This window comes from Aethina tumida, chromosome 1 (genome assembly GCF_024364675.1).
Source record: "Aethina tumida isolate Nest 87 chromosome 1, icAetTumi1.1, whole genome shotgun sequence".
Lineage (NCBI taxonomy): Eukaryota > Metazoa > Arthropoda > Insecta > Coleoptera > Nitidulidae > Aethina > Aethina tumida.
This window is the reverse complement of record NC_065435.1, coordinates 63,722,331-63,748,909: the sequence shown is the minus strand read 5'-3', so window position 1 is coordinate 63,748,909 and position 26,579 is coordinate 63,722,331. Positions and strand designations below refer to the sequence as shown.

General features: G+C 29.6%; 1 protein-coding gene across 1 annotated transcript in view; it reads left to right on the top strand.

The window, feature by feature from the left end:
• The window catches only part of LOC109595835 (pikachurin), a 104,472-nt gene that overhangs the window by 61,741 nt on the left and 16,152 nt on the right, over positions 1-26,579 (top strand). The window contains exon 4 of the mRNA XM_020011260.2: positions 1,766-1,967. Coding sequence (XP_019866819.1) covers positions 1,766-1,967 — 202 coding nt within the window. The remainder of the gene's footprint in view (positions 1-1,765; positions 1,968-26,579) is intronic.

The following is a 26,579-nucleotide window of genomic DNA, read 5'->3' as shown; positions in this document are numbered from 1 at the left end:
AGGATTTAAATCGGGTGACCTCGGGGGAATATCACAACATCCAGCGTTTCGAACCGTGCGAGCACAATTCTTTAGCGACGTGGACGAGCATTATTGTCAACCAAATCGATATCACGGATATCAGCTTGAAAATTTTATAGTTTACAATTAACAATGTCTTGTTTATATAAGACAAATTCCTTCCCATGTTATAATGAAATCATTCTTCCATTCATTGAATACAAAACCTTGCCCATTCCAATGGTAGTTGCTTATGGTCATGGATCAAAAGCAAGTTTCGCAATGATCCACGTCAACAAAAACCTGCATTTGCCAAACGTCTTCGCACTGTAATTGAGTTGCGAGGATCGCAAATATCGATCTTCATTTGTAGTATTTAGTCTATCACTTCTTGGTATTACTGACGTAGAGCCAGTTTAATTAAATCGAGTACATAAGAGATAACACTGCAACATTAAGCCTACCTGCAATTTCGATCTGATAGACCCCAGAATTGAACATTTCAATTGCTCTACCCCCCTCATCTGGAGTTAATTTAGGTCTAGACATAATTATCTGAACAAATTACGACAAATACTTGTATAAACACTACTGTAGTCAATTATAGAATGCATATGTATTGGCTTCTTTAAGAATAAAGTCTTTATTTCTTTATTTTTTTATGTCAAATTTCATAAAAATTAATCAAATAATCATTGCATACAATCAAACACAATTAAAGTGGATCTATTTTAATTCATAAGTTAATGTAACAAACAAATTATAACTTGGCCTCTTGTTGTCAGTAAGGATTAAGTGAATTATGAGAAGTAATTCATTAATTCAATATCTGCTAATCTGAGATATTTCTGACATGTTAATCTATGATTTACTTAACTAGAAAGTATAATTTCTTAGATTTTAAAATTATTAATTCCGTCACGGATTTATTCATCTAACTGAAAATGGTACAAATCTATTTTGAAGGATGCAAAATTCAATAACGTACGTATTTTTTTGCAAAGTACGTCCCAATTAGTTTTGGTCATTTTGTGACTAAATAATTTTATAATAGATCTCTTCTGGATAATATAGAAAATGTCTGTATAAAAATGAAAATTTAATTATAAATAAAAAAGTTACTTGAGTGTTATCCTTTTAAATAGGTCACACTGCATATATCCTCTATATATTTTAATTTATGACATAACTGAACAATAAAACTATCCAGAACTAGTCAATAATAGTATTGATTTACTGATTTAACTGAACTATATACATATTCTATTGTACAATATTGCACTTATTGTTAGTGCATAGAATGGTAAAGCAATTGTTCAAGTTATAGTCGGCGTATAAATACGGTTTGTCTCTTTGCTCAACAAATTTGTATTCATGCATGCAGTAGTCGAGTTCGGATCATATATCTATATTGTCCCATTTTCCCTCTGATCAAAGCAACGGTAATGAGGTCTAGAATTCAATCCAATGTTGCTGATAATGGACCATATACACATTGTTTTTGTGACTCAGCCACGTGTTAAATAAAGATTATAGTCAGCTAAATCAGATACCAGTAGATCATTTACCCTCCTCTTACCTAAAGTACCTCCTAAATTATGGTCATTAAGTGGTCAAAGGTCAATTGAAATTTATGATATAAATTTGTGTGCGGTTCAAAAAAAAAAATTAATTAAACTTAGATATCTAAACAATTCGTCCTTATAATAATACTACGCAAAAAAGTTGGTAGTCAATTAAAACAAATGCGCCTGACCTTTTCCAGATATGGAGATCCGTTCGCCGAGGTTCACAGGTTCGAGCTGGTTGGCGTTTCCCGCCCTCCGCGGCGCCTACAAGCACGTGCAATTGGCCCTGGAATTAAGACCGGAGGCTTACGACGGCATTTTTTTTCTAACCGGTGAGAGAGACGACATGGCCGGCGATTTTATGGCCCTCCTGCTGCACCAAGGCTTCGTCGAGTTCCGGTGAGTTGTGACCCTGTGCTTTCTCCACTAAATTGGACCGAACGCAATAAAAATATAGTTAAGCTTTTAACTGTTAATTTCGTGGGTGTTAATGGAACTAGGTTTCCGAGAGATTAGAAAATAAATTGTGCACATTTCATTCGTTCAAATTGTATGTTTTCTACTTGATTAAATTTAATAAAGTAAGTAATTGCTAATTAGTTACATCACTCGTTATTAATATTACATAATACTGGTTTACAAATATCAATTTCTTGCGTACGGAAATGTTTTTCTTACATTTTCGATGATGAATTTAGATGCGCTGAACAGGAAAATTATTTTCATTTTTTCTTTCATTTAACTGGATAATGGCAAATTTGTGTTTTTCTGTTTATTATTTCACTTAAAGCGAGGACGGAGAGCCCCATTGAGACGGATAAATTACGCGTCCAACGGCACCTAATTCGTTTCTATCAGAAGCAAAATGACCAAGTTACAGCTAATGGAACTTTTGAAATTTCATTCAACTTTTCACTATTTTTAGCCACTTGCGTATTTTTTTACAGCTTGTAATAATTCCAATATCGCAAATATTACATTTATAAACGCTAATTTATTCAATTACAAACTTTTCAAGGCCTGGCCAAAATCGGATAAAAATGAAAAAGTTGTCACAGAAAGAAGAAGCGAGTGCATAAATTTGCTGCTAAATTCTCGATAAATTCATTCATGTAAACTGAATAAGCCGATGAAAATTGACCAACTAAAATCCCCTGTAATTTCAATTGTGTATGGATAGCACATCTAAATAGTATTTATTTCCTGAAAAACAAATTTCCGATATTAATCAAAAGTTGGTATGGTCTTTATATTATTGAATAACGAGATTGTATTCAGTGAATATTTGAATGCAGATCATTTAGAAACATTCCAACGATTTGTTAATAAGTTGTTGGGGAGATCGACTCATTGCTACAAAGGTACAATGGTAATGTTTCAATTAATACTCACATTTATACCAAAATAGTTTCAACTTCCAAGTTCCAATAAGACAAATAAGTATATATTTTTACCTTCATTCATTTGGTTTTCTTCCCAGAAAATACATATGGTCAAAAGAATAAACAACAAACGTATAAAAACTTCAGGTACGATCAAATGATGGTAAGGGTTTCTTATACGAGATCTGACCAATAAAAAACGTAAAAATTCACTTCAAAGTTCTCTACATACTTCAAATGTGTGATACATATAGAAATTTATCAATGCACATAAATATTCGTTTATTTTTCTTTTTTTCATAACATTTTCATTGTGTAATGGTTTTTCAGGGTTTGAAATTTAATAAATAAAGTGGTAGACATAATTATAGCAACCTATGAAAATATTAATATTATTAATATAATAATATATTAAAAATAAGAGCTGCACTACTTTTAATATATTGTCTATTATTGTTGTGTCTACTCTGCAACAGACCAATCTAATTCTATTTCTTAGAAAAATGCGTACATTATTATTTTTTAGTGGACAAAATTATAGCAACTCTTTACATTATGGTGTTTCATTGCTCTCTGTGAATTTACTAACAGCCTTTTGTTTATAATTATTTAATCAATGATTAAAATGAAACTATAAGAAAATTATAATTCAACATTATCAAGATCGAGAGAAACAAGAGTTTGTGACTACGCCAATCGTTTCCTTATTATTAAAAAATTTAGAGAAACTGGCAAGGTGATGGGGAAAAACAATCGATAACTGGATAACAGACCCACAAAAAAATCCTGATTTCTACTAAAAATATAAATGTCCAATTTTGACTTGCTTCAAGTTCAAGTTTATTTTGCAGGCACAAAACTACACAAATAGTTTGGTACACCCACAGACAAAAATGGTGGCGGTTTAATTATGCTGCTTAAACAACAATTTGATTCCACATATTAAAATTATTCTCTTTATAAATGTTTCCAACATGATAACCATCCCAAACACAAATCCAAAATTGTGACGAATTGGTTGAAAGGCCACAGCATCGCCAGCCTATAGAAGACATGGGGAATCACATTTAAAACCAAATTCGCCATAAAAATTTTACATATTTAAATGAACTCATCATAGTAATTCAAGAAACTTGAAGAACTTCGCATCGTATATTCGAAAAATAATCGAATCTATGCCACGGCGTTGGGTCAAAATTAACAAAGTGTTAATGTTAATTTAAATAACACATTTAAAAATTAAAAATTCTCTTCAAAATTAAAGTTTCCATATTTATGTCCAGCTCAACTCAATAGTAAGTTAATATTATATTAACATGAGCTGTGGCTAAAATACATAACATTTTAAAAAGTTGTTACAATAATGACCACTACTGTATATGCAGTTTGAATAATATTGCTGTAAACTAATGTAACATACCAACAAAAGAAACAAATTACTTTTCGATGTAGGGACTGTCGATAACATATTCTGTCCTCTCTCATGCCTGTCATACCACATACTGACCACAAATCATATGCACTGTACACTCTATTCTATGTCTATAGAATCAATAGAGAATCCTTTAAAAATGAATGATTTGGCAATACTTAAAACAAAATACGTAAAATGTGAATTTAAATGTATCCGCATTGAATAGATAAGGTAAATAAAAGGAAACGGCATGCCGCGGCACAGCAAATCATTTCTGATTACACGGCACTTTGGATTTTCCTATCAAGTATCACTTTAGAAAAGAAGCAAAACAACCTCTCCATAATTGAGAACAAAACAATCCTGTAACATTCTTCTCTTATTTTGCTTCACTAAATTTCTGATTTGTTAAATCGGTTGGTTAATTTAAATTAATTTTAAGTAATATTATATTTATTTTTAATTATCAAGAAACTTTGGTTAACTACTACTGGTGGTAAAGTTCGATAAATCTGTACTATACTAAAGAGTAGACTAACCAGAGGAAGATTTTTTAATTACCCAATTTATTTTCATTTACTCAAAAGTAACAGATAATGGTGCAAAGTATATTCTAGTAAGTCTTCTGGAACATTACAACAATTAAATGAAACGAAGCACACATTAAAAACTCAAACTATTTAAAGTGTTTTTTAATATTTTCTTTTTTAAATTGGAAATATAAAATTGATAGTGCCTTCTTTACACATATTTGAAAAGCATCAATTTCTATAACAATTCCCTGGCATTAGCTTTTAAGTGTAGTATGTTTATATAGAACTGAGCGTTGGTTCTGTCCGTGACATTCACCAACACTCAACTTCTCTACGATAAGGATGTTGTATCCACAATCATTAGTAACGTAAATAGACAAAGTCAATCTTTGATGGCTTGTCTTGATACTGTAGGTGTTTTAATGCATTGCTTTACTCATCTAACATATGTATGTTGCTGTAACATCTATTGTTTCCTTAAAATCAATGTCTTTAACAATAATGTTACATATTTCTCCCAAATAATACCATAGTTTAAAAAAGATTTACTCTGATTAATACAATTATTCAAAATCTTTAAACAAAGTAAACAATGATTAAATAATAATAGAAAAAAACTGTAACAGAGTTCAGTATGACTATGACGATAATTACACTTTCTTCTGATCCTTAAGACTGTTATGTAAATGAGAACATATCATCTTGGTAATATTTGAGGTTTTTACAGAAAACACTGCTAATGGTGCAATACTCTAATAAGATTATTATGGGTTTAAATATTTATTGGTCATTTTCGTTTGATCATCATTTTTACCAGTTGAATTGACATCCACTGAACAAATTATCCTGATATTCTACCTCTGAAAAGTAATAAAACCATAATATGCAAGTGCTTATTCATCTAAAACTAATCTAATTCCTCATCTGCAGAATTAAAAAGTAGAAACTAATGTAATGACAGCCTGAAAATTAATTGGTGGAAGAGCAAAGGTAAAGCAAGGCGTTTATTCTAGTGTCAAATTTCTACGGTGCGCCATTTACTCGAGTGTAGTTAATGATCTGTAAAGTGTCTGGCCATCGGAATACACAACAGAGAAGCCACAACATCATTATTATCAACGCTTTATTACGTCTAGTCCCCCTGTTCACCGCTAATGATCTTCAAAGTCCTACACCGAATGACATGAATCGATGAATTATTCAGACGCCTTATATTGCCGCTATTACGTGGAGTAATAAAACGGTAATAGAAAAAGGGGGTGACAATGATGAATAGTCAAAATCATCCGGACTACTACACTTATATTAAACTTATTAAATATCACAATAAATTTATTAATTTTTGCATGAATGCGTTAAAATTTCATTGAGCTGTCACGGCCAAATTAATTAAATGTATTATTTGGAAAACAACTTCATGTGAGGAGTTTGTTCGTGATGAAGGTTTATATTAACAATAGTTTGGAATTAGACACCGAGCCTCAGGCTGTGATGCCGTGGCATCTCTTCCTGCACGTATACATGTGTACACACATGTGTACGAATTACATGATTGTGTTTGACCAGCCTATCGGTGGTTGCAGCGCAGGAAACCAGTGTCTGATCTAATTCGAAGCGTTCTTGGACACAAATATTCTTATTAATTCGAGCTCTATTTACAAGTCATTTTGTTGCTTATTTTGTCTTCAATTCGTACTATTGGATCAGCACTGGACGCCGAACATCTCCATAACGTGATATTTCCACCACCGTGTTTAACTGTTGGTTTATGATTCTTAGTACAACTGACCAAAAATAAAATAATATTACATACTTTTTCCCAAATCAAAAATCGTATCCAATAAAAAGACCTAAACAAAAATCGATGACCGGCAATACTAGTACACCAGATGGTAAATACAAAGAGGCGAATTTGTTTAACACTATTACAAGACTCCCAGTAGATAAAAATTCAAATTTTAAAAATATTCCATACTTTTTCCACCACTATATCAGGTTTTTTCACAGTAATAGGCGTAAATAGCCCTATTTGGCATAATCGACGTCACACAGTTCGATTAGAAATATCTGCACCAAAATCTTGAAATATTTCCAGGTTAATATCTCTTGAATTTTCTCAAAATTTTTGAGACACCACCTTGGATAATCATTAAACTACAAAATTTGTCATTACAAAAATGTACTACTCGTTATTTGAAGTTTTCTGATTTTTACCCACTTCTACACACTAAAGGTTTCGATGTTTGACGAAAATTGAATTCATTTCTTGTAAACTTAAAATGTAATCCATTTTTTTATCCAACCTCTCACAAAAATATTGACCATCTTCTAACCATCAATTGTATTACTATATCTTAACAAATTTTCAACAAATCGAGATTATAATAATTATTTATTTTTGTTAGTTTTGACCACCACTGTAAATTAGAAAAATTATTTTATATGATTATGCACAATATAATGACATAATTTAGATACAAAGTTATAGTGTGCATGTTGCAAAAGTGTGAAGACGAGTTAGGAATTACGACGGGTCCCCAACGTATAACGATCCCATAAAAAGGGCGACTGACTGAATTGATATTAATGAAACGACATTCAATTATCAGTGGAGGTAATAAATCCAATGGTGAAACCTTTTAATGTGACAAGAGTTGCGGCCGTTAATAGCGGCAGACTCCCTGTGAAATGGCGGCAGTTCACCTCACATACTTTACCGGGACCCGAAATCTATGGAGCTTACAGCACGTGTCAACGTGGCCCTTGTCATCTGTTTTCGCCTATAAATACCGCTGATTTGTGACCATTATCTGCAATGATTTAATGGGTCGGAGGAATTTATGGGCGAAATATTGTTACGTTTGTGTTTAAACTGGTGTTTGACACTGTTACGTCAAAGAAGTTGTTCTGTTAACGTTATTTTAAATAATATTACACATTAAAAGATAAATAATGATTTCTTTAGATTTATCCACAACAAAATGTATTATTAAAGTATGTGTATCACTTAAGAAAAGATATTAAAAATATTGTTGGCATCTTTCCATTACGAACCAAGAAGAAAGAGTCTTTGGAATGTGACTTCAATAAATCACGTTTTGTGAAACAAGCTGTTTAAAAAATATACTGTATGGTGCTTTAATATATCCTTATAATGAACTGCTGATAACAAAACTTGAAACTGACTTTTATGTTTTTCGTGGGTCGTATACCTGGGAAATCAAATTTCAGATAAATAATTAACTCTGTTCTCTGAAATATTGAAAATATGTTAAATTTTTCGTTCTATCTGGGTTATTACAAAGTTACGTAAAAAGTTTGTATGCGAAATTTAAGGGCGAAACTAATATCTGTTGTCGCACGTAAAAAGATTTTATACATTTCGTTTCCACTTCTTTACATCCTCTTGAAACTGACAAAAAATTCTTTTTATTCATACTCGAATTGGTAACAATAATATTTCTTTTTTAAGTAGAAAGAATATATCAGTAAAATTTACAGTATTGTTAAAAGTTTGGAGTTTTTAAAAATTTGTAATTATTGTATTTCAAGTATTTGGTTAGCGGTCTAAAATTTAAAATATTATTGTTTTATGACAACCATAAAATTGTTAATGGTTATAGTTTTTTTTTTTTTATTTTTTATTTAATATTCATCTAAGAAATGTTTACTCTGTTCGCTTTGTTTAATTTTATAACATGTTTAATATTTCGTGTCTTATTTTTATCTCACTTACAAAAAAGTCGTTTCGTTCGTTTACACACAAAAATACACACAAAAAGCATAAAAGTGTTGATAATATTTGGTATACCATTGTCTAATGAATGAATATGAATCAAAAGAATTTTTTATCAAGAGGATGTGAACGAGAGGTATAAAATCTATTTACAGGCGACAATAGATCTTAATTTTGTCAATGTATTTCACTTTCTATATATATATATATATATAACGTTTATTTCATCTTGTGGATTTTAACATTTTTTATTCGAAATATTATCATTTATTTAGTCTCAATGAACACTTCCTTTTAAAGATTTTACTGCTTTAGCCGCAATTTTGAAACATGAGTCAAAAACAAGTAGTCCAAATGTGTACGTCTCGTAAAGTATAATAAGTAGTACTTGAATTAGTTATCTACCAACTGGTAAAACTAATATGTGACATGGTGATGATTGACAATGAGCTACGAACAGAAGACCGTTTTCTGTTTAATTTTGTTAGACAATATAACACATGATCCATATCCAGGCTTCGTGCAGATGTTGGAATCACTGTATGTTTGTCAACAATAAAAAGAAAGTTGCATGAAGAAGACGTTTTCGACAGCCTAGGGAGAATCAGATTGCCTGCAGAGCTTAAACTAATGACCACGGTTTATGGACTGCTGAATATACTATTATTATACTCAGATACTATTATGTCACTCAGATAGTCGTATTTGGACATGGCGTGAATGTGGTGACAAATATCATGAGCAAACCATGGTTACAACTCTTGCCTTTGTAGATGGTTCTGTACAAGAATGGGGTTTAATTTCTTTAGATACACGCAAAATATTGCTAAACTATAAATTGAATGAAACCGAGACTTACATTACTCGGATGAATTGATGCCCGCATTCACCAAACTGCAATCCAACTGCATTGTCTTCAAAGACAAATTTACACTGGAGACAATCAGCCTCAAAATTTAGAAGGGCTTGATAATGCTCCCAGAGAAGACTGACTTTCCTATGGTTTAAGAATTTACTCGCTTACAAATTTTAACTAAAAATGTTCGTAAAGCAAAAAGGAACCGAAGGAAGTATTGACTGGAAAAATGTAACATTACACTATTTGTAAAAACCATAGTCAGTAACTAATATTCTAATATATTTTATTCTATGATTACTTAGTTGATTAGCATAAAATCATCAGAAAAAAGTGATTTTTGGTTCTATTTCACTCTTTATTAATATACAATATGTTTTTATGTATCCATTTTAAAGAATACTAAATTAAAAATGAAGAATTGATTTTGTCAAAAAAAGTTCCCTAATCAATTTTCACATATGTTACAGTAAAAAAATATGGTAGACTCTCATATATAAAATAGTATTGTATGTGTGGCAAAGTTTTTTTGTTTATTTTCTCTATTATTATTCATTAAAATTTAATTATAAATAAAAAAGTTACGAAGATGTTTCCTCTGATATGGGGCACACTGTACATATCAGTCATATAATAATAATAATATTAGCAAACAGAGAACCTTTTAATAAGCAGACAAAGAATACTACTGCAATATGGTTCAGCAAATGAAAAATATAATAAAAGCAGACATTCAGTCATTATCCACATTAAACTTTACGACACGAAAATGGCGCACATGTTAAGGATGCATTATATTAGCGGAAACATAATATATATCAACGTATAGTCATAAAACTCAAGTTCCGTTGTCTCAGTGATGTTGTTATCCCGTCTGTTAAACAAACCACTGAATAAACACGCGAAACTTAATAATAATGTAACATGTAAGGGAAACCTAAGTTTATAATCGTGAAAATGGCCGGACATGTTCTATGACTTAGTAAATGTCGTCCTACGGGATTTAGTTAACAGCCGCAAAAACTGCCTGTTCCGTAACTCGAGAGCTCAACTTCTTGCTGGAGTTTTGCAGCCTGTGTAACTGTCATATTTCATCTTGGCGGCTGGCTTATTTAATGGACTGGAATCGTCTTACTTCGAGATATACATCATTCATATTGTACATGTAAATGGTGTTAGACGAAAACTTTAATAAATTATACTTTGTTAAACAGGTATTTGCAGAATATATTCTGTGTGATCCCCATACTTAATAAATACACTAATAATATACGAATTGTTTTGATACATTCCATTCTGACGGACAAACATATTCAACAAGCAAATTGTTCTAATTGTAATTTAAAGCCAGCACGTTTCATAGAAGCATTTATTCTAATTTGCTTCGGGTTGTTTACATCAAACAAGGATTGGTATTTAATTAACTATCAATTGAGTATTCATGGCAGCGTAAGGAAAGGTATTGCTTATAACTCGCTTAATTAGTACGCTGTAGTGTGATTGTTCATATAATGCAGTTAGAGTGATGCAATAACTTTGTTCAGAGTTATTTCTTATTTATATGAGTTAAATCATTATTAAATATATACTAAATATATTTGCTGAAAGACGAACTAAAATATAATAGTCAGGCAGATCTGATTTGTCTCGGTATTCACGTTGAAATAGTGTAAAATATTAGAGAATAACGGTTATAGTGATTATAGTTTTCAAAGTTTCGTGATAACTGCCTCTTCCGTTCATCAACAAGTTCTGTTACAAAAAAACCGGTCTCTACAATGAATAACTAATCAATTGTAAAATATCTAGTATGGTGAAAAAGTTAAAGCTTAAGGGAAGATGTACAAAAAGTATAACACATTGTTTCGATAAAATAACTGTATGATCTATTAATTCGATCAAGAAAAGATTTTTGCTCCATTTTTTGTGAATACTATTTGCCTGAACGTTACAGTATATTGGAAAAAAAAGTTTTTTTACTGTCATTTACTCATTTTCACCGAGCTACCATAGTTATAATATCGTATAATCATTCAAAATGTTCGTTCATATTTCCTCGATAACTCAGAAAAAAGCATAGCACGTCCTCATCAAACATTCCTTTTTTGCCTATGATATGTATGTGGCTCCGTAATTTCCATAAATATGACTTTTTATCGTATAATTCAAAAACGGGGATTATTGATTATTATATTTATCTTGTAGAAAATGTTTCTTTGTCATTTTTTTAAGTTTACTCCCTGAATTTTATCAACGTAAATAAACCAGTGCTGTTAAAGATTAACTTCAATATGATTTGTACCAATTTTATATTTTTAACTCTGTGCTGAGTAACTAGATAGTGAAAGTCATCAGTATCTCAGAAATTAATCTACAAATAGGTTTAGAACAAAAATGTGTGGAATGTGGAAAATATTTCAATTTTTCTTTCTAATTTGCCAAATAAATGTACGTTTAAGATATCTGATTATTTAGCTTCATCACCTTTTTTTACTATATCTTTTAAAATAAAATTAGCTTAAAAAATCGAAGAAGGTAATAAATAATATTCCAATTTGGTTCTACAAAAGTCGATAAATTTCTAACTAATACAAAAAATTTGCAACTCTCTTACATGAGATTAATTTAACTATCTATAAAATGGTATATATTTCTGTAATGCATAAAAAACATAGAAGTTGATGAAAGTTGCATTTCGACAGCTATTTTATTATCGTATATTATTATCTTAAAACATTCAGTGTGGAAAATGAAGTTATTTAATTAAATTAACTCAGTAGATATTTCAACATTGATTATCTATAAAACAATGAAACTTAAAAAAACTTAACTTAAATTCTTCTATAATTCAGTTATATAATATATTGTAGATTTTTAATTTATCTTTTAATAATAATTATAATTTACTGAATACAGTTGCATATGGAAATATTTAAACAGAAGACTTTTAAGTAAGCAACAAAGTGATATTTAATTGTATGCGAGGATACCTACTATTTATTCTCAAATAAAAATCTAGAACAGATTAACTATAATAAAATTATACTAATTTAATTTTGGGTAAATTTTCAGTATATTTCTACTATTCTATAGAATTTTCATTTAAATTAGTTTAGACATACCAGATCACATTGTAGAAGACATTTATAAAATAGCGGTCTATAACATATTTTTTATATTTTTTTTATATAATTGCTAATAAAAAGAGATGAAGATCCTTTCATCAACTTCTTTAGTTTTGTATGCTTTATTTTCCCACGTATAAAGTTATATGTTATTCCATTTGAAATTTTAGAAAATATTTATTAATTTAATAAGGGTCAAATATATTTCTAGTCGCTCAATAAAGTAAAACCAACAAAGAAAACATTTCATAGGCTTTCTTTGAGCCAATGGAGACATCAATATTTATCGAGTTATCACCACTATATTTTAAGACATAGAGTTTTAATAAAAAATATAACGAATATTCTGAAGATAATTTATCAAAAATCTTAAATGCACATTTAGTTATTAAACTAAAAAGACGACTTTTCTTATAACTTCTGACTTATCAGTTAGGCCTCCAAGAGACATTTTCAAAATTTCAGGTTTTTTGTCAGGTTCACTCTTATTAGTAAAATTGTTTGTATGTATGTATTCGATTAGTAGTTTGTTGTATATAACTGACGACCTTCGGTACTTAATCAACCTCTACTGTATATATCACCAATATAATATTTTTTGCATATAATTTCCACCACAGCAATAACGGGAAAATGTAAGAACATATGGTACATCTCATATAATAAACAAGACTTTATGTGACTCCATAAAAGAAGCGGGGATCTTAAGTAACCACATACGATGATAAACATTGCATACATAGTAACGTTAACGAAAAACAAATTAAAAATATAAAAGAAAATGCATAATTGTCTCATACATTTTGAAATAAAATTTCTATTTGTAATTATTTTCCGCTCTTCAAACTATTATTAATTAATTAATTAATTTCGTTTTACAAAACATTTAAAATTAAATCTCAACTGCACTGCTTGAACAAATTTTTAGACATTTAGGATTTTTACTAACATAAAGTCTAATGTTTAAGATAGAGTAAGTAGAGTATTTTTATAAAGATGCATTTTACAAATTACGTTACAATTACTAAGTACATAAATAAATTGTACCTCCGTATTTTCGTAGATTCGTGAGTCTAAAACCTTTGAAGTTTATCATTTTCGTATAAATTTAATTTATAACTATTTGGTAAACATGCTCTTTAAGTTCTGTGAAGGTTCTTTTCTTTTCTCCCTCTCATGTTTCTTTTTTGTCTTATTTTATGCCTTCAGTGTTCTTTTTATACATTTTACTTTTTAATGAAAATGCACAGTTATATTAAATCTTGAGAAGTTATACTATGGAAAAGCAAGCAAAAGTATTAAAACTAAAACTGACATCACATCTATAAGAAAATATTTAATTAATGCACATTCAAATTAAATATTTATTCTTTAATTGAGTACTAATACCTCTTAACTCCTGAGAGTAAAAGCAAATATTTAATAATTTAATTGTGGCTCCATAAATCCTATTTTCTATTACAAAAGACCGTCGAGCTTAGAACTTTACTCTAATGTCAAAGTTGCATCGGATCAACACAAATACAACATCAGCCTATCCTAATGAAATTCGAGGTCGGTTGGCTCGGCGCTGTTGTTCCGTAACTGTTGGACAAACCACTAAATAAACACCAGAAACTTAATAATAATGTACCATGTAAGGGAAACCTAAGTTTATAATCAAGAAAATGGCCAGACATGTTCTATGACTTTGTAAATGTCATCCTGTAGGATTTGGTTAACAGCCACAATAACTGCCTCCTCCACAATTATGGAGCCGAACTGCTTGCCGATATTTTCCAGAATATGTAACTGACATGTTTCATTTGACGGAAAGTTTATGTAAAAGGCTCAACCACATGTTATGTAAGAACAGTTATAAATTACACTTTCATTAACAGTTACAAGGGATAGAGAAATCCCACCACTTAAAATATATGATAATTTGCTAATTGCTATTCCGTATGGTTCATAATTTATGCACCAAATTCTACGATCACGTTGATCAGAAGTGATTTGATTTAAGCCAGGTTGTACACATCAAACAGTGATATTTAATTGACAATTAATTGGGCATTCACAAGAACATAAGGAGAGATATTGCTTGTAACTCATTGAATTAATGTCGTCCGAAATGGACGTGATTATATTATATTTGGACAATAGAATTAGATTGATTCGAATTTGTGCTCAACTAGTCACAGTTTAGTCCTTTCGAAAGTCAGATGAATGGTCTTATAAAATGTTATTAAATCGGTGGAGCATAAATACTTTCGAAAATGTTATTTTAATGATTAATTACTTTTTGTTGAATTTTTTATCTGCTAGTAGATTTAAGTTTTTAGGATTCCGTTTATAGAACATTTAATTAAAAATGTTCTTGTTTAGTTCAGTTTCTCAAATTTATTCGAATTACTATCGAATTTCTTATTCCTAGTGAAATTCGTTGTTAAAACCTCAAGTTTTTGCCAATTGTTGTAATCTGATTTAAATTCCACTAGTGAATTCAATACATAGTCTTCCCAGAGTTCTATGACAAAGTCAGATAAAGGAGCCGTTGTACTATGCCACGGAAATATTAAACTTTTATTTCGAATTCATGAAAAAGTTTTCAAACAAAGGAATTCTTCTTTATTGTATGCTTTTAAAAACTATGTGAGCACAATAATTTACGAGACGATTCCCGAATACGCAGTATAAATAGCCAACTAAGTTAACATTTTTATTACAAACGGAATAATTTAGCTCGAAAAAATATTTGATTTTCAAAGAAATCTCATCTTTCTTATCACGATGGACAAAGAAATGATGCAAAATTTAAAATTAAACATTTTGTAAGATATTTCATAAAAGGATTTAATTCAAATTTTGTCCACACAAAATATAAAATATGTTTAATATTCTATATGTTTTCCTGCTTTTTCGTCAAAAGGGCGGAGACATTATTAACGCACATATTAGTCTTATTTGATTGGCCAAAGGAATGACAATTATATTTATATTTTATGGCACTATGCAACAATACTTTTAATAGTAAGAATTTATTCTTAGCAGGATTTATATTAATTTAATCAATAAGAAGAAGGAGACATTGCACATCAGGGAAGAAGGAAATAATAATTAACATGAAGCTTCATGTCTGAATATTATTGACATACTAAAACTATTGACTAAAGACTGCGATCGAAAAAAAGTTTAAAATGTCATTAACTAATTGAAACAACACACTCAATTGAAAATACAATAACAAAATAAATTGAGAGAATCAGCAGAAGAAATCCTTTCTTGTCTTCTAGGCCAAAAATCAATTAATTGAGTCAAACAATATGATATGAAACAGTCAGACTTCGACTGAATGAAGAAAACTTGCCAAGACATATTTAAAAAAAATCAAAAGAATATTTCAACTAGACTATAATTTACAAAAATATACTTAATTATTCTTCGGAATTTTGGCGAAAGTACTCAATGAAATAGAATAGAATAGGATCAGATGGTAAACAACACGTTTATCATCCTCCAAATAAAAGTTTGGGCTATAGATACACTAATATTTGAAAAAAATTCAAGGGAAAAAAGTGGAGAAACTGTAAAATAAAACAATCTTACGTAGATTTAGCCTTCCTTTATTTAGTATCTAGTAATACAACATTTTTAATAACTTCTAAACATCTTTTTTCATTGATTTCATTCAAATTTGACAGTCTTTTTGTATGGATTCTCCGGACAATTTTATCCCAAACGTTTTCAATTGGATTCTGGCCTGAGCTTTGTGCTGGCCAAGACATTACATGTACTCCTTGAGAACTAACTTAGACGTATGAATTTTCTGTTGAACTAAATATAATATATTCACTTCAATCGAATTATAAATAAAACAGTTGCTGTGTTTCCCTCTCAAATGAACGACCCTGTATAAAATTTAATAATAACTTTTTGTCAACTACTGACTATATCCATTCGAAATTCAACTTAAACGGCATTCATTTCTGCGACGGTTAGCACAATACATTTCAAATTATACCAGGCAGGGCATTCTTTGGATATTGAAATCGGGCGTACGGTATTTAACTAAATGTGGGACTAATCGATGGCCGCTCCCGCTCCAATTCCAAGTCATTTCGCATTCCAGGGTTAGTGTTCTACCACCTATATATATGCAAACTACAAATCACGGAGCTCGATCGATATTCCCCCGGCGATGATAATAATTCACGTGTCTGATCGCATTCCGATGCAAAAATAGTTTTGCATTGCGACCGCAATTTACCTATACGGTTAGTAATTTTATGTATTTCGACGTAATTAAGAAATGATTTGACGTTTTGGGTAGAACGACTTTCTCCACGATAGGGTAGTAGCTTCCGGGCTTCATCAATTAATTAAGCGGGCATAAGTAAAACAGAAATACCTACGCTGTCACCGCGCTTTGTTTATAAGTTTATACAGCGCTTGATTGATCGTTAATCGAAGCTGATTGAAAACAGCATTGGATGTTATATATTTACCGAAGTTTATTTTTAGGGCCAAGTCAAACTTTGCATGATTAATTGTTGGAAACTGCTCGACGCAAACATGTTTTGTTAGCCGGCCAATTAATGCTGGAACACCACTACGAATCTACAAATATAGACTTAATTGGGCATAACCCTATCTGATATCACGTAACTTAAAACTAATGTTTCATGGAAAACTTTTAAATTCGTTATTTAATTTTAAAATTAAATAACATATTCATCGTTCTATTAGCAATAGGTTAAAAGAACTGAAGTAAATAACGTCAGTTTTGATTTCCTCTTCAGAATTAAACTGTTTGTTACACTATATATAAGACCTAACTTCTATATATTGGGACAAATGAATAAGTTGCATAATTTAAGTGTTTCACATTTTATTTTTTAAGTATTTTTCAAAAAATTAATCCTATATAATTAGTTAATTTTCAATAAATATTATCAAACAAAACACAATAAACAATTAGTACTTATAAAGTAAAATATGTTTATTTTATGTGACACTAAATATTGGGACAGTATAAAGAATCTGTAATAAAAAAGAACAATATAAAAAAATTACAAAGTAATGTAAAAAGAAACGCTATTGTTATTGGGTTAGGTCAATCGCTACGCTAGTTGGACAAAATGGTATATGGTATAGCCGCAAGTTTCCAAACTCGTAAAAATTATTGTCCAGTGAAATGGCAGATGAACTTAAAATTCCTAAATCAACATTCTGAAATGTAATTAAGCATTATGGTCAAACTGGAAATATTTTGGAAAAAAAGTAAAAGTTGGAGTCGTCCAAAAGGAATAAAAGAATATTAAAATAAATATACAAAAGGAAATACGGCAAATTACAACTGAATTGAATAATGAAACTGGATTAAATTTATTTATTTGTCGCAAGTAGATTTAAAAATATGGACTTAAGTTTTATAAGATAAAATATAAAATAACTTAAAGGTGTGCATCATTAAAAAATTTTTATTTGTATAGGCAAAAGAAAATCCACTGTTAACGTCAAAACAACTCAAAGTCAAAGCTGTCTTGGTCTGTAAAAGATTGGTTCAGTGTGATTTTGTGATGTATGGAGGCTAGACGATTAGGATTGAATTTATTTCGTTACTGTGATCGTTTGAAAATATCTACAAATACTGCAAAATATTGTAAATATCGAAAAAGTATTTCAACAGGATGAAGCAGCTTGTCGTACAGCCAAAACCACAAATAATTGCTTTGGTGACAATATCAATGTTCTTTGTTGGCTTTCCAGCAGTCCTGATCTGAATGGCATTCAAACTGTATGGTAAAAAATTAAAGCCAAAATAGATAAGATTTAGCATGAATTTACCTCTGAAAAGTACAGGTCGTTAGTGAAGTCAATGTATAAATGAATTCAAGCAGCCATTATAGCGAATGGTCATATGACTCCATATTAAACATAAAATGTCGTACCTTGTCCCAATATTTATTTGCCATACCAAATTGATATTTTTCTTCTCTATAAGTTATCATGCAAAGAGTATTTTGTCTTTTGCGTTGTTCATTGTTTTCATTAAGTTAATAAGTTAAGGATCTACAATTATATTAAATTAAAAAAAGCTTATATTAGAATAAATAAAATATCAAATATTTGTATTTTGCATGCATTTTATTTTGTCCCAATATATAGTTGTTAGGGCTCGTCATGACTAATATAAGTAATAAGCACATGAACAAATATCTTCTTATAGATCTGAGCAAATCCCCATCCACTAACCATCTTGTCACAGCCCTTGAACTAATTTTAAGTAAATCCGTCTGTTTCCAGGTTGGCCTTAATTTCAGTTAACGATAAGATTGAATTATTTTTTTGATTTTTAGAATTATCCAGTTGTCGATTTTCTTCGAACTCAAATTCGACAAATTCTTTGTTGTTACCATTTAACCAGTTTCTCTAATTTTTTTAATAATATGGGAAACGATTGACTTATTTAGCTGTAATATTATAAAAAACAAGGCATATGCTACAAATTATTAATTTAATTAATTAAAAAATAATGTTGCTTGCCTCTTTTATATATACTTTTTGTTATATTTAATGATTACTGAAATTAATTATACATGTTTAAAATTTAATGCATTATGTGTTTTATTATTGACACAAAAGAAATATATTTAATTTAATATTATTAATTAAATATATAATATAAAATTATTTCTCTTTTCTCGGTACTGTACATTATAATAACTTAAATTAATATAAATGTAGGATATATCAAATATAAATTATATATAATATTTTTATTGATTATTAAATAAAAATGAAACATTTTTGTGATAAAAAGTATAAATTTATAAACATCATATAAATTACATTAATAAAATAGTATTTCGGGAGATACTTCATTAAATTTCCTACGCCACCATAAAATTTTTAGTTAGAATTTAGCTTTAGCTTCATTGTTACAACGTGGGGCCATTTTTACGACTCGCCGAGTGCATTTCGCTTAAAATGTAAGCGTTTTAGGTCCACATCACATAAAATAGAACATTACCCGAGAAAAATACCTGTTGCCATCCGAACCAGCACCAGCACTTTTCCAACGAGAATCAACTATAATTGTTTTTAGCGAGTTTAATGGTTACTAATTAAAATACAAACTCCACTCAGCAACTAATCGATATAAACCATGCAGGAATGTGCTATTAAAACTTTATTTTCAGTTTTAGGTGTGTTTTAATTGAGTTATTAAAAATATGCGGTTGAAAATCGTAAAAGCAATTGCTCCCTACCGGTGGTTACAATGTCTTCTTCTTTTATGCACACTATCCATTCATTTGTAAAAATGCTGAGGGGCATCGCATTTCTTTTCTTTATCGTCATAGTTTTAAAAAGTGCACAAATATAAATATTCCATAATGGGAACGTCCCGGTAACTCTTTTATTTATAATTTGAGATTGATCAATAAAAATTTTAGTACAAAAGTTAGAGACTAAACTATTCAATTTTTTATTGTTTAAAATGGGTATACCAAATGCCTGTGGCAAAATTAATAATCCATTATTCTAATCAATTTATTCCTTCTGATAAAGTAAACCGTGACATAAATTTCTAATCTAAGAATATCAGATGGTTAGTTAGAGTTTACATATTACTTGATACATTTGTCTATTTTTAGTAGGATCAAGTTCAGTTTTGTCTGTTACACTATATTCACTAACAATATAATTCAGTTATGCATTTTTAATATTTCAACAAACACAAAACTGATATTTTTCATATTTTTTCCATGATTTAGTTAGTTTAGTTAATTAGTGTGTTAAAAAATGTGATTTTTAATGAGCTCATTAATACACATACAACATGTTTTATGAAATTGAGTACGTAGATGTTAAATTGAATTAAAAATTATTATTATTTTATATAAATATCTGACTTAATATATTAGATTTCTATTGAATGATACAGAAATGTTTTGACAGGGATAGATTTTTTAATGAATCTCTTTTTCATTATAGTCTATTTCTAAATAATAAAATTGTGAAAATGTGATACCATATTTTTCTCCTACTGGAACAAAACTACACGAAAAATTTGTTATACCCACAGTGAAATATGACTGGGTTCAATTATCCTATAGGGATACTACCCTTCTTCTGGGGTAGGCTTCCTTATAATGATTTACGTACAGACACAAACGAAACAACAATTTACTTTAATATATTAAAGAAATTATTATCTTAATAAATATGTTCCTATATGAAAACGATCCCAAACACAAATTCAAAATTATAGAGGATGTTTAAAAGACAAAAGCATCGGTGTTTTGTCTTGCCTATCCCAATCTCCAAAAAACATGAGGGGTCACTTTTATAACCAAATTCGACAATTTTACAAATTTAAATGAACTCATCAAGCAATTCAAGAATATTGAAGAATATTTTATAAAATAAGAATAAAGTAGAGTTATGGTTAAAATATTTAACATTTTAAAAAGCTGTTATAATAATGAATAATACTGTATATTAATTAATATAAAGTGTATTACGTATAAAACTACTGAACATTTAAGAATTGTAAGGAAATATTATAAATATTTTGTATTTGTTTCTCTAAATTTGCTCAGTACTATATACATATTGCCAGTAAAACATATTTTCATCACTAATAACTGTAATTTAATAAACAGTATTCCGAAATTATATTAAATATCGAAAGGAATCTCTGCAAAAGAAAAATATCTATTTATGGTAGATACATATTAAAAAAGTATTCCATATATACAGGTATTCCCCAACTATTTTAAAACATTCACTTAAAACAATTTTTTTTGTGTCAAAATGTCATTTCAAGTATTCATGATAATTGTTATAAATGGTGGATGCGCCATTAATTGATTACAAGGTGGATGCGCTTTGTATATCTAGTAAAATTATTTTTTATTAAAAACAATTTAAACATGCATTAAATTATAAATTTTTTCTTTCCCATCTATACAAAAATTTAGTTTCCATCAAAACACACTTCAGAGCATCACATCAAAGACTAGCTTAACAAATTAATTTAATCCTCACAATTAGTTTAATTCTTAGTTGCAGCAAGATGGACAAGTTAAATTTTGACTGTTACTCTATGTTCACTAATGGCACCATTCACTTATACACATTCAAAGTTTAACAAGCACTAAACTGTGGAAATTAATGCATCAATGTCTAATAATCTCAGACACTTTGCATATAATTTATATTATTTAGTTTAGTCAGTTTATCAGAAAATAATTTCATTATAAAAAGTTTTTGTCACAGATTTGTTAAAATATATAAACAATTTTGTAGAGGGCTACAATTATTTTTTCCATAAAATACCTTAATAAGTGTTTCTTATTTTTAATTGCAATAAACAATATGTCAAATGAAATAAAAAAACAATTTTCCTTTTGAGCTATTAGTCACTAAAATTGAGTTATAGGTTAGGTTATAATAATGGTGATTTCAACGCTATTAAGATCAATAATTGTAATATATATATAACGTCTGTTTCTGTCCATTTTATATATGTGTAGTCAACATCCTCTAATTAACCCCTCACATCTACTTTCGTGTTCATTGCATACCTAATTGCTGGTGATATAAGCCTTAACGTACAAAATTTACACATGCATGTACAATTTATCAAAACGCTTACCTGTCAAGCCCCTTGAATGTAGATTATTTAACTAGAAAGAGGTAAGCATATTTAGCAAATGGTCGCAAATAGCCTACAACGTCCCTCGTTTATATGATAATTTGCCGGTAAATTGCAACATTAAAGCTTAAAACCAGGCCTGCTACTGGGAAATTATTTTTAAGCTTACTGAAAGAGCCCACCTGTCTGCTTTCCTGACGATGTTTAAATAATTTAGTTGTATTTCAAGCTCGTTTCGATTTATATACCTACTTCGAAATAAAATTTATAAAGTCTGGCCGCAGCTAACGCCAAAGTTTTAGTTTCTTCTTTAAAAGTTAAAAGTAATAAAAGCGTTTTCTTGTAGCGCGCATTAACAAACATAATGTTTAAGCTGTAAATTTCACATAAATTTCACAACGAATTTTATATTAGGTAATAATAACTTGTTCGGATGACCTTTCTCATTCAATATTTTTTGCTTGCGTAATATAAATAAATAACTTTTATTTCTCTTTATGATCCAAACTTTGGTACTAAACAAATTCGATTGTTTGTGGTTACTAGTCCGATATACTAGTATTACCACTCATCGTTTCTTTTTTAGGTCTATTTATCGGATACGTTTTGGAATTGGAAAATTTTAGTTGAACTTAAATTCTTAATATTTTCGGTCCGTTTCAACGTAGTAATGTCTAAACACGTTCTTTTCACAGTGGTTGAACTTTGTGAAATTAGCAGTACTCAATGGGACGTGGTAAAAATATTACCCAGAGTGTTGTTTCAAATATATTGTGTAAATTTCCCACTAAAGATAGTGTTGAAAATCAACGCAATCCAGGATGTCTACGAAAAACCATTCGCAAGATATAAGACAAAATTATAAAAACATCAAGACAAATCAAGGAGGAAATTTCTACACAATTCAATCTAGATGTTAATAGCAGAAGAGTACTATCAAAGAAAAACAGATCGTCCTATCTGGCATTTGCAAAATCCCACTTGTCATGAACTCGGGAAAAATGGAACATTATCATTTTGAATGAAGAAAGTAAATTTAATTTGTTTGGGTCGGATGGTAAAACACTTATGAGACAACCATTGGGATAACGACACTATTTTAAATACCAAATACCTACAGTTAAATACGGCATTATGGTTTGATGATACTTTTCTTAATTCAAAATTGGATCCTAATTCAAGTTGTGAATAAAATGGATCGTTTTCAATACAGGGACATACTGCAAAACACCATTTTTCTATTTACCGAAGAGAGGATGCCAATTCGTTAAATATTTCAACAAGACAAGAGTTTTCTAATGAAAAACTTAACTGTGCTTAAATGGCCGACTCGGTCCCCCGATCTAAATCTGCTTGACCACATTTGGGAAATATTAGATCGTCGCATCCGAACGAAAAACATCAAAAGCTGATAAGAAATCATTCTGGAGCAGATTAAATTAAGTAAATAAATATTCCATACTTTTTTCCACCACTGTATGTTATTTTTTCTGTGGAGTTCGTGTCTGTAAAACCAAAATCGGATTAACCAATCTGATTATAATCATTAAAACGTTTACTACTTTTAAACATCTATCCTTTAATGCCAAATAGTAAAATAAATAATAGAATATGATATATGATATATATGATTTTATTATTAGTGTCATTTTAACTACATGCATTAATCCCATAAACTTTTATACACAATCAGTTTTTGTGGGTGACGTTTTTTAAAATTTGTTTAAAAAAGCATATTATTCTACCCTCATAACTAAGCATGACTTTGGAATGGTAAAAGAGAATTCGTGCCGAATATATTGTGAAAAAGTAGTGGTGCAAATGAAACCCTAATGGAATTGTAAATTCACTAAAACACAAACCAAAACAAAACAACTGGCGTAGTGCAGTGCAACGTTAATATTTCAAGACATTAGGCTTACGCCTTTGTAGTGGATATTTCAGCACCAAATGTTTGTTACTAATTTAGATTTAATTTGTGCGTTGCCAAGCTTCTATCACAATAAAGGAAATGAAGCTTTATGAGAACCACCGATGTTTGCTCTAGACTACGCTAAGTTAAATTACTTATTAAATATTCTCAAACACACTAGTTAGTCGACATCGTTATAATCTTTAAAATTACTATGCCACAGATATTTCAAATTTAATTTGAACATATTATTTTCATGTTTTAAAATATTCGTATTTACATTACTCAATTAATATAAACAAAGTCAATATTATTTTGTAGGACGCCCTAAATGTCAAACAGAATCAAGTGGGTGGTTCTAAAACACTTAAATGCCACAGAGTTGTTATAAATGTGAGCCAAGTAACCTGGGTGGCTTCAGATCAATATTACGTCTTTCCCTTTACGCTCTCACAAGTTACCTTGTCTCATTATTTTGCTTTTATTTCCAACAATTCGTTCAGACGATCTTCTCTACTAGATATTTGCTTGATTAATAAATTTATGAAGGCATTTAATTACATTACATTTAATAAAAATAGGGAATAAAAACCGTGTGTCACCGTATTTCACTGATCCTTGATATTAAATATTCCATGAATTCTTTAAGGTTATTGATTGCATTGCAACTTTAAGTGCATTTCCAATAAATCCTACTAGCCCGGAATAAAATATTTTTATAGTATCAGTATATTATAAAAGTATAAAGTCTCGTGATTCATATTCATATATATTTATTGTGTTTCTCTATTTCATTCATATTTCTCTTATGTGCCAATGTAAAAAACACTAGCAACAATGTCACTTTATATTAAGACCAGTTATACAGACATGTGTCTTTCTCAAGTAATTTTTTATTAGACCACCTCGCGTTATTACCCCTTTTCATAAAAACCCTTCCACTATATCAGACCCACATATCTTCCGAGGCTAAATCCGACAAATCCTGTAAGAGGCCTTCTCTCAAAGATGGAACGTCTTACGATAGGATAGGACTAAGACATTCGTTTCCGATGGGTTTTCCCTCGAAGGGCATTGCTTTTAAATTAAATTTAATGCACCCCTGTCGCGACCATACATAAAGATGGATAGGCAAGATAAGCCTTGTAGGTGGTTAAGGATGACGAAAGATCGACTCCGGTTTATTTTACCACCAACATCCACACCATTTCGAAACTTGAACTTTGAAGTATCTAATTAACTGTGAAGCTCCTCTATTTACTATTAGAGCATGAAATAGTTATTTATCTCGAGTGATAACTCACATCGGGAAGACTAGAAAATCGTAAAAATAATAAATTTTACAAATGGAAACTTAAAGTTTAATGAAATATTAGACGAATAAATCGAATAAATAATGTACAATGTCTATTTTCTCATATCAGGAATATTTTAGGAAAATTTTATGTTTCATGTCAGTCATTTAAAAGACAAAATTGATGGAAGGTAATGCTTATATAAAATAGTACAGTTGTGGAATATACAAAACCTTCACTGTGAAGAGGGTTACATTGACTCTTTGTGTAGGAAGATATTACGTTTATTTTGTTACGTGACGTATGTTTCAATGCGTTTCGTACTTTTTATATTAGTAAACCCCTCTTTGGATCCAATATTACCGGAAAATTAAAATATGTTTATGAAAATTATCAAAAATTTGAAAATTTAAAAATTGGATGAGAAGATATTACAATGAAGCTTAAGTAGAAACATATTTTTATCCGTTCAATTTCATAACGAAAAGTGTGAGGTAAAATGACAAAATTTATTAAATTTAATCTTCATATTTGAAGGTGCCTGAATCTTATGAGACATGTGAGATTTAATAAAAATACGCAATATGGCAGAATGGCTCATATACTTATTTTAATTTAATTCAAAATTTTCTAAAGACAGGCTTTGGGTAATTCGATATTGATGAAAGAAATAATTTTCATACGTTACGGTTACAAAACATTTATTAAACAGGACTGTGAAATCAACTGTTTTATTATTATTTTATCGAAGTATTATTAATCATATAAAGGTTATGAGATGGCATCTTAGTACAAAGAAACTCCATGGTTACTTTAAACCCCCAAATTTTTATATATTAAGTAGGGATTTTTCATATATTGTTTCTCTTCAAAACTGCTTTAAATTTTATTCAAAAAAAAAAATAAAATCATAATCAAATTATAAGTTTGGTCCTCGGTAATTAGATATTATTAGTTATTGTTTTCGGGTGAATTATGATTTTATTCAAATTTTATTGATAAATTTAGCCATAAATTTTAAACCAGTAATATTAATTAATAGAGAAGTCTCCATTTCTCATTTAAAAATTTAAGAGTTAAATGTAGGGATAAATTTTTACGAGAATGTCAAA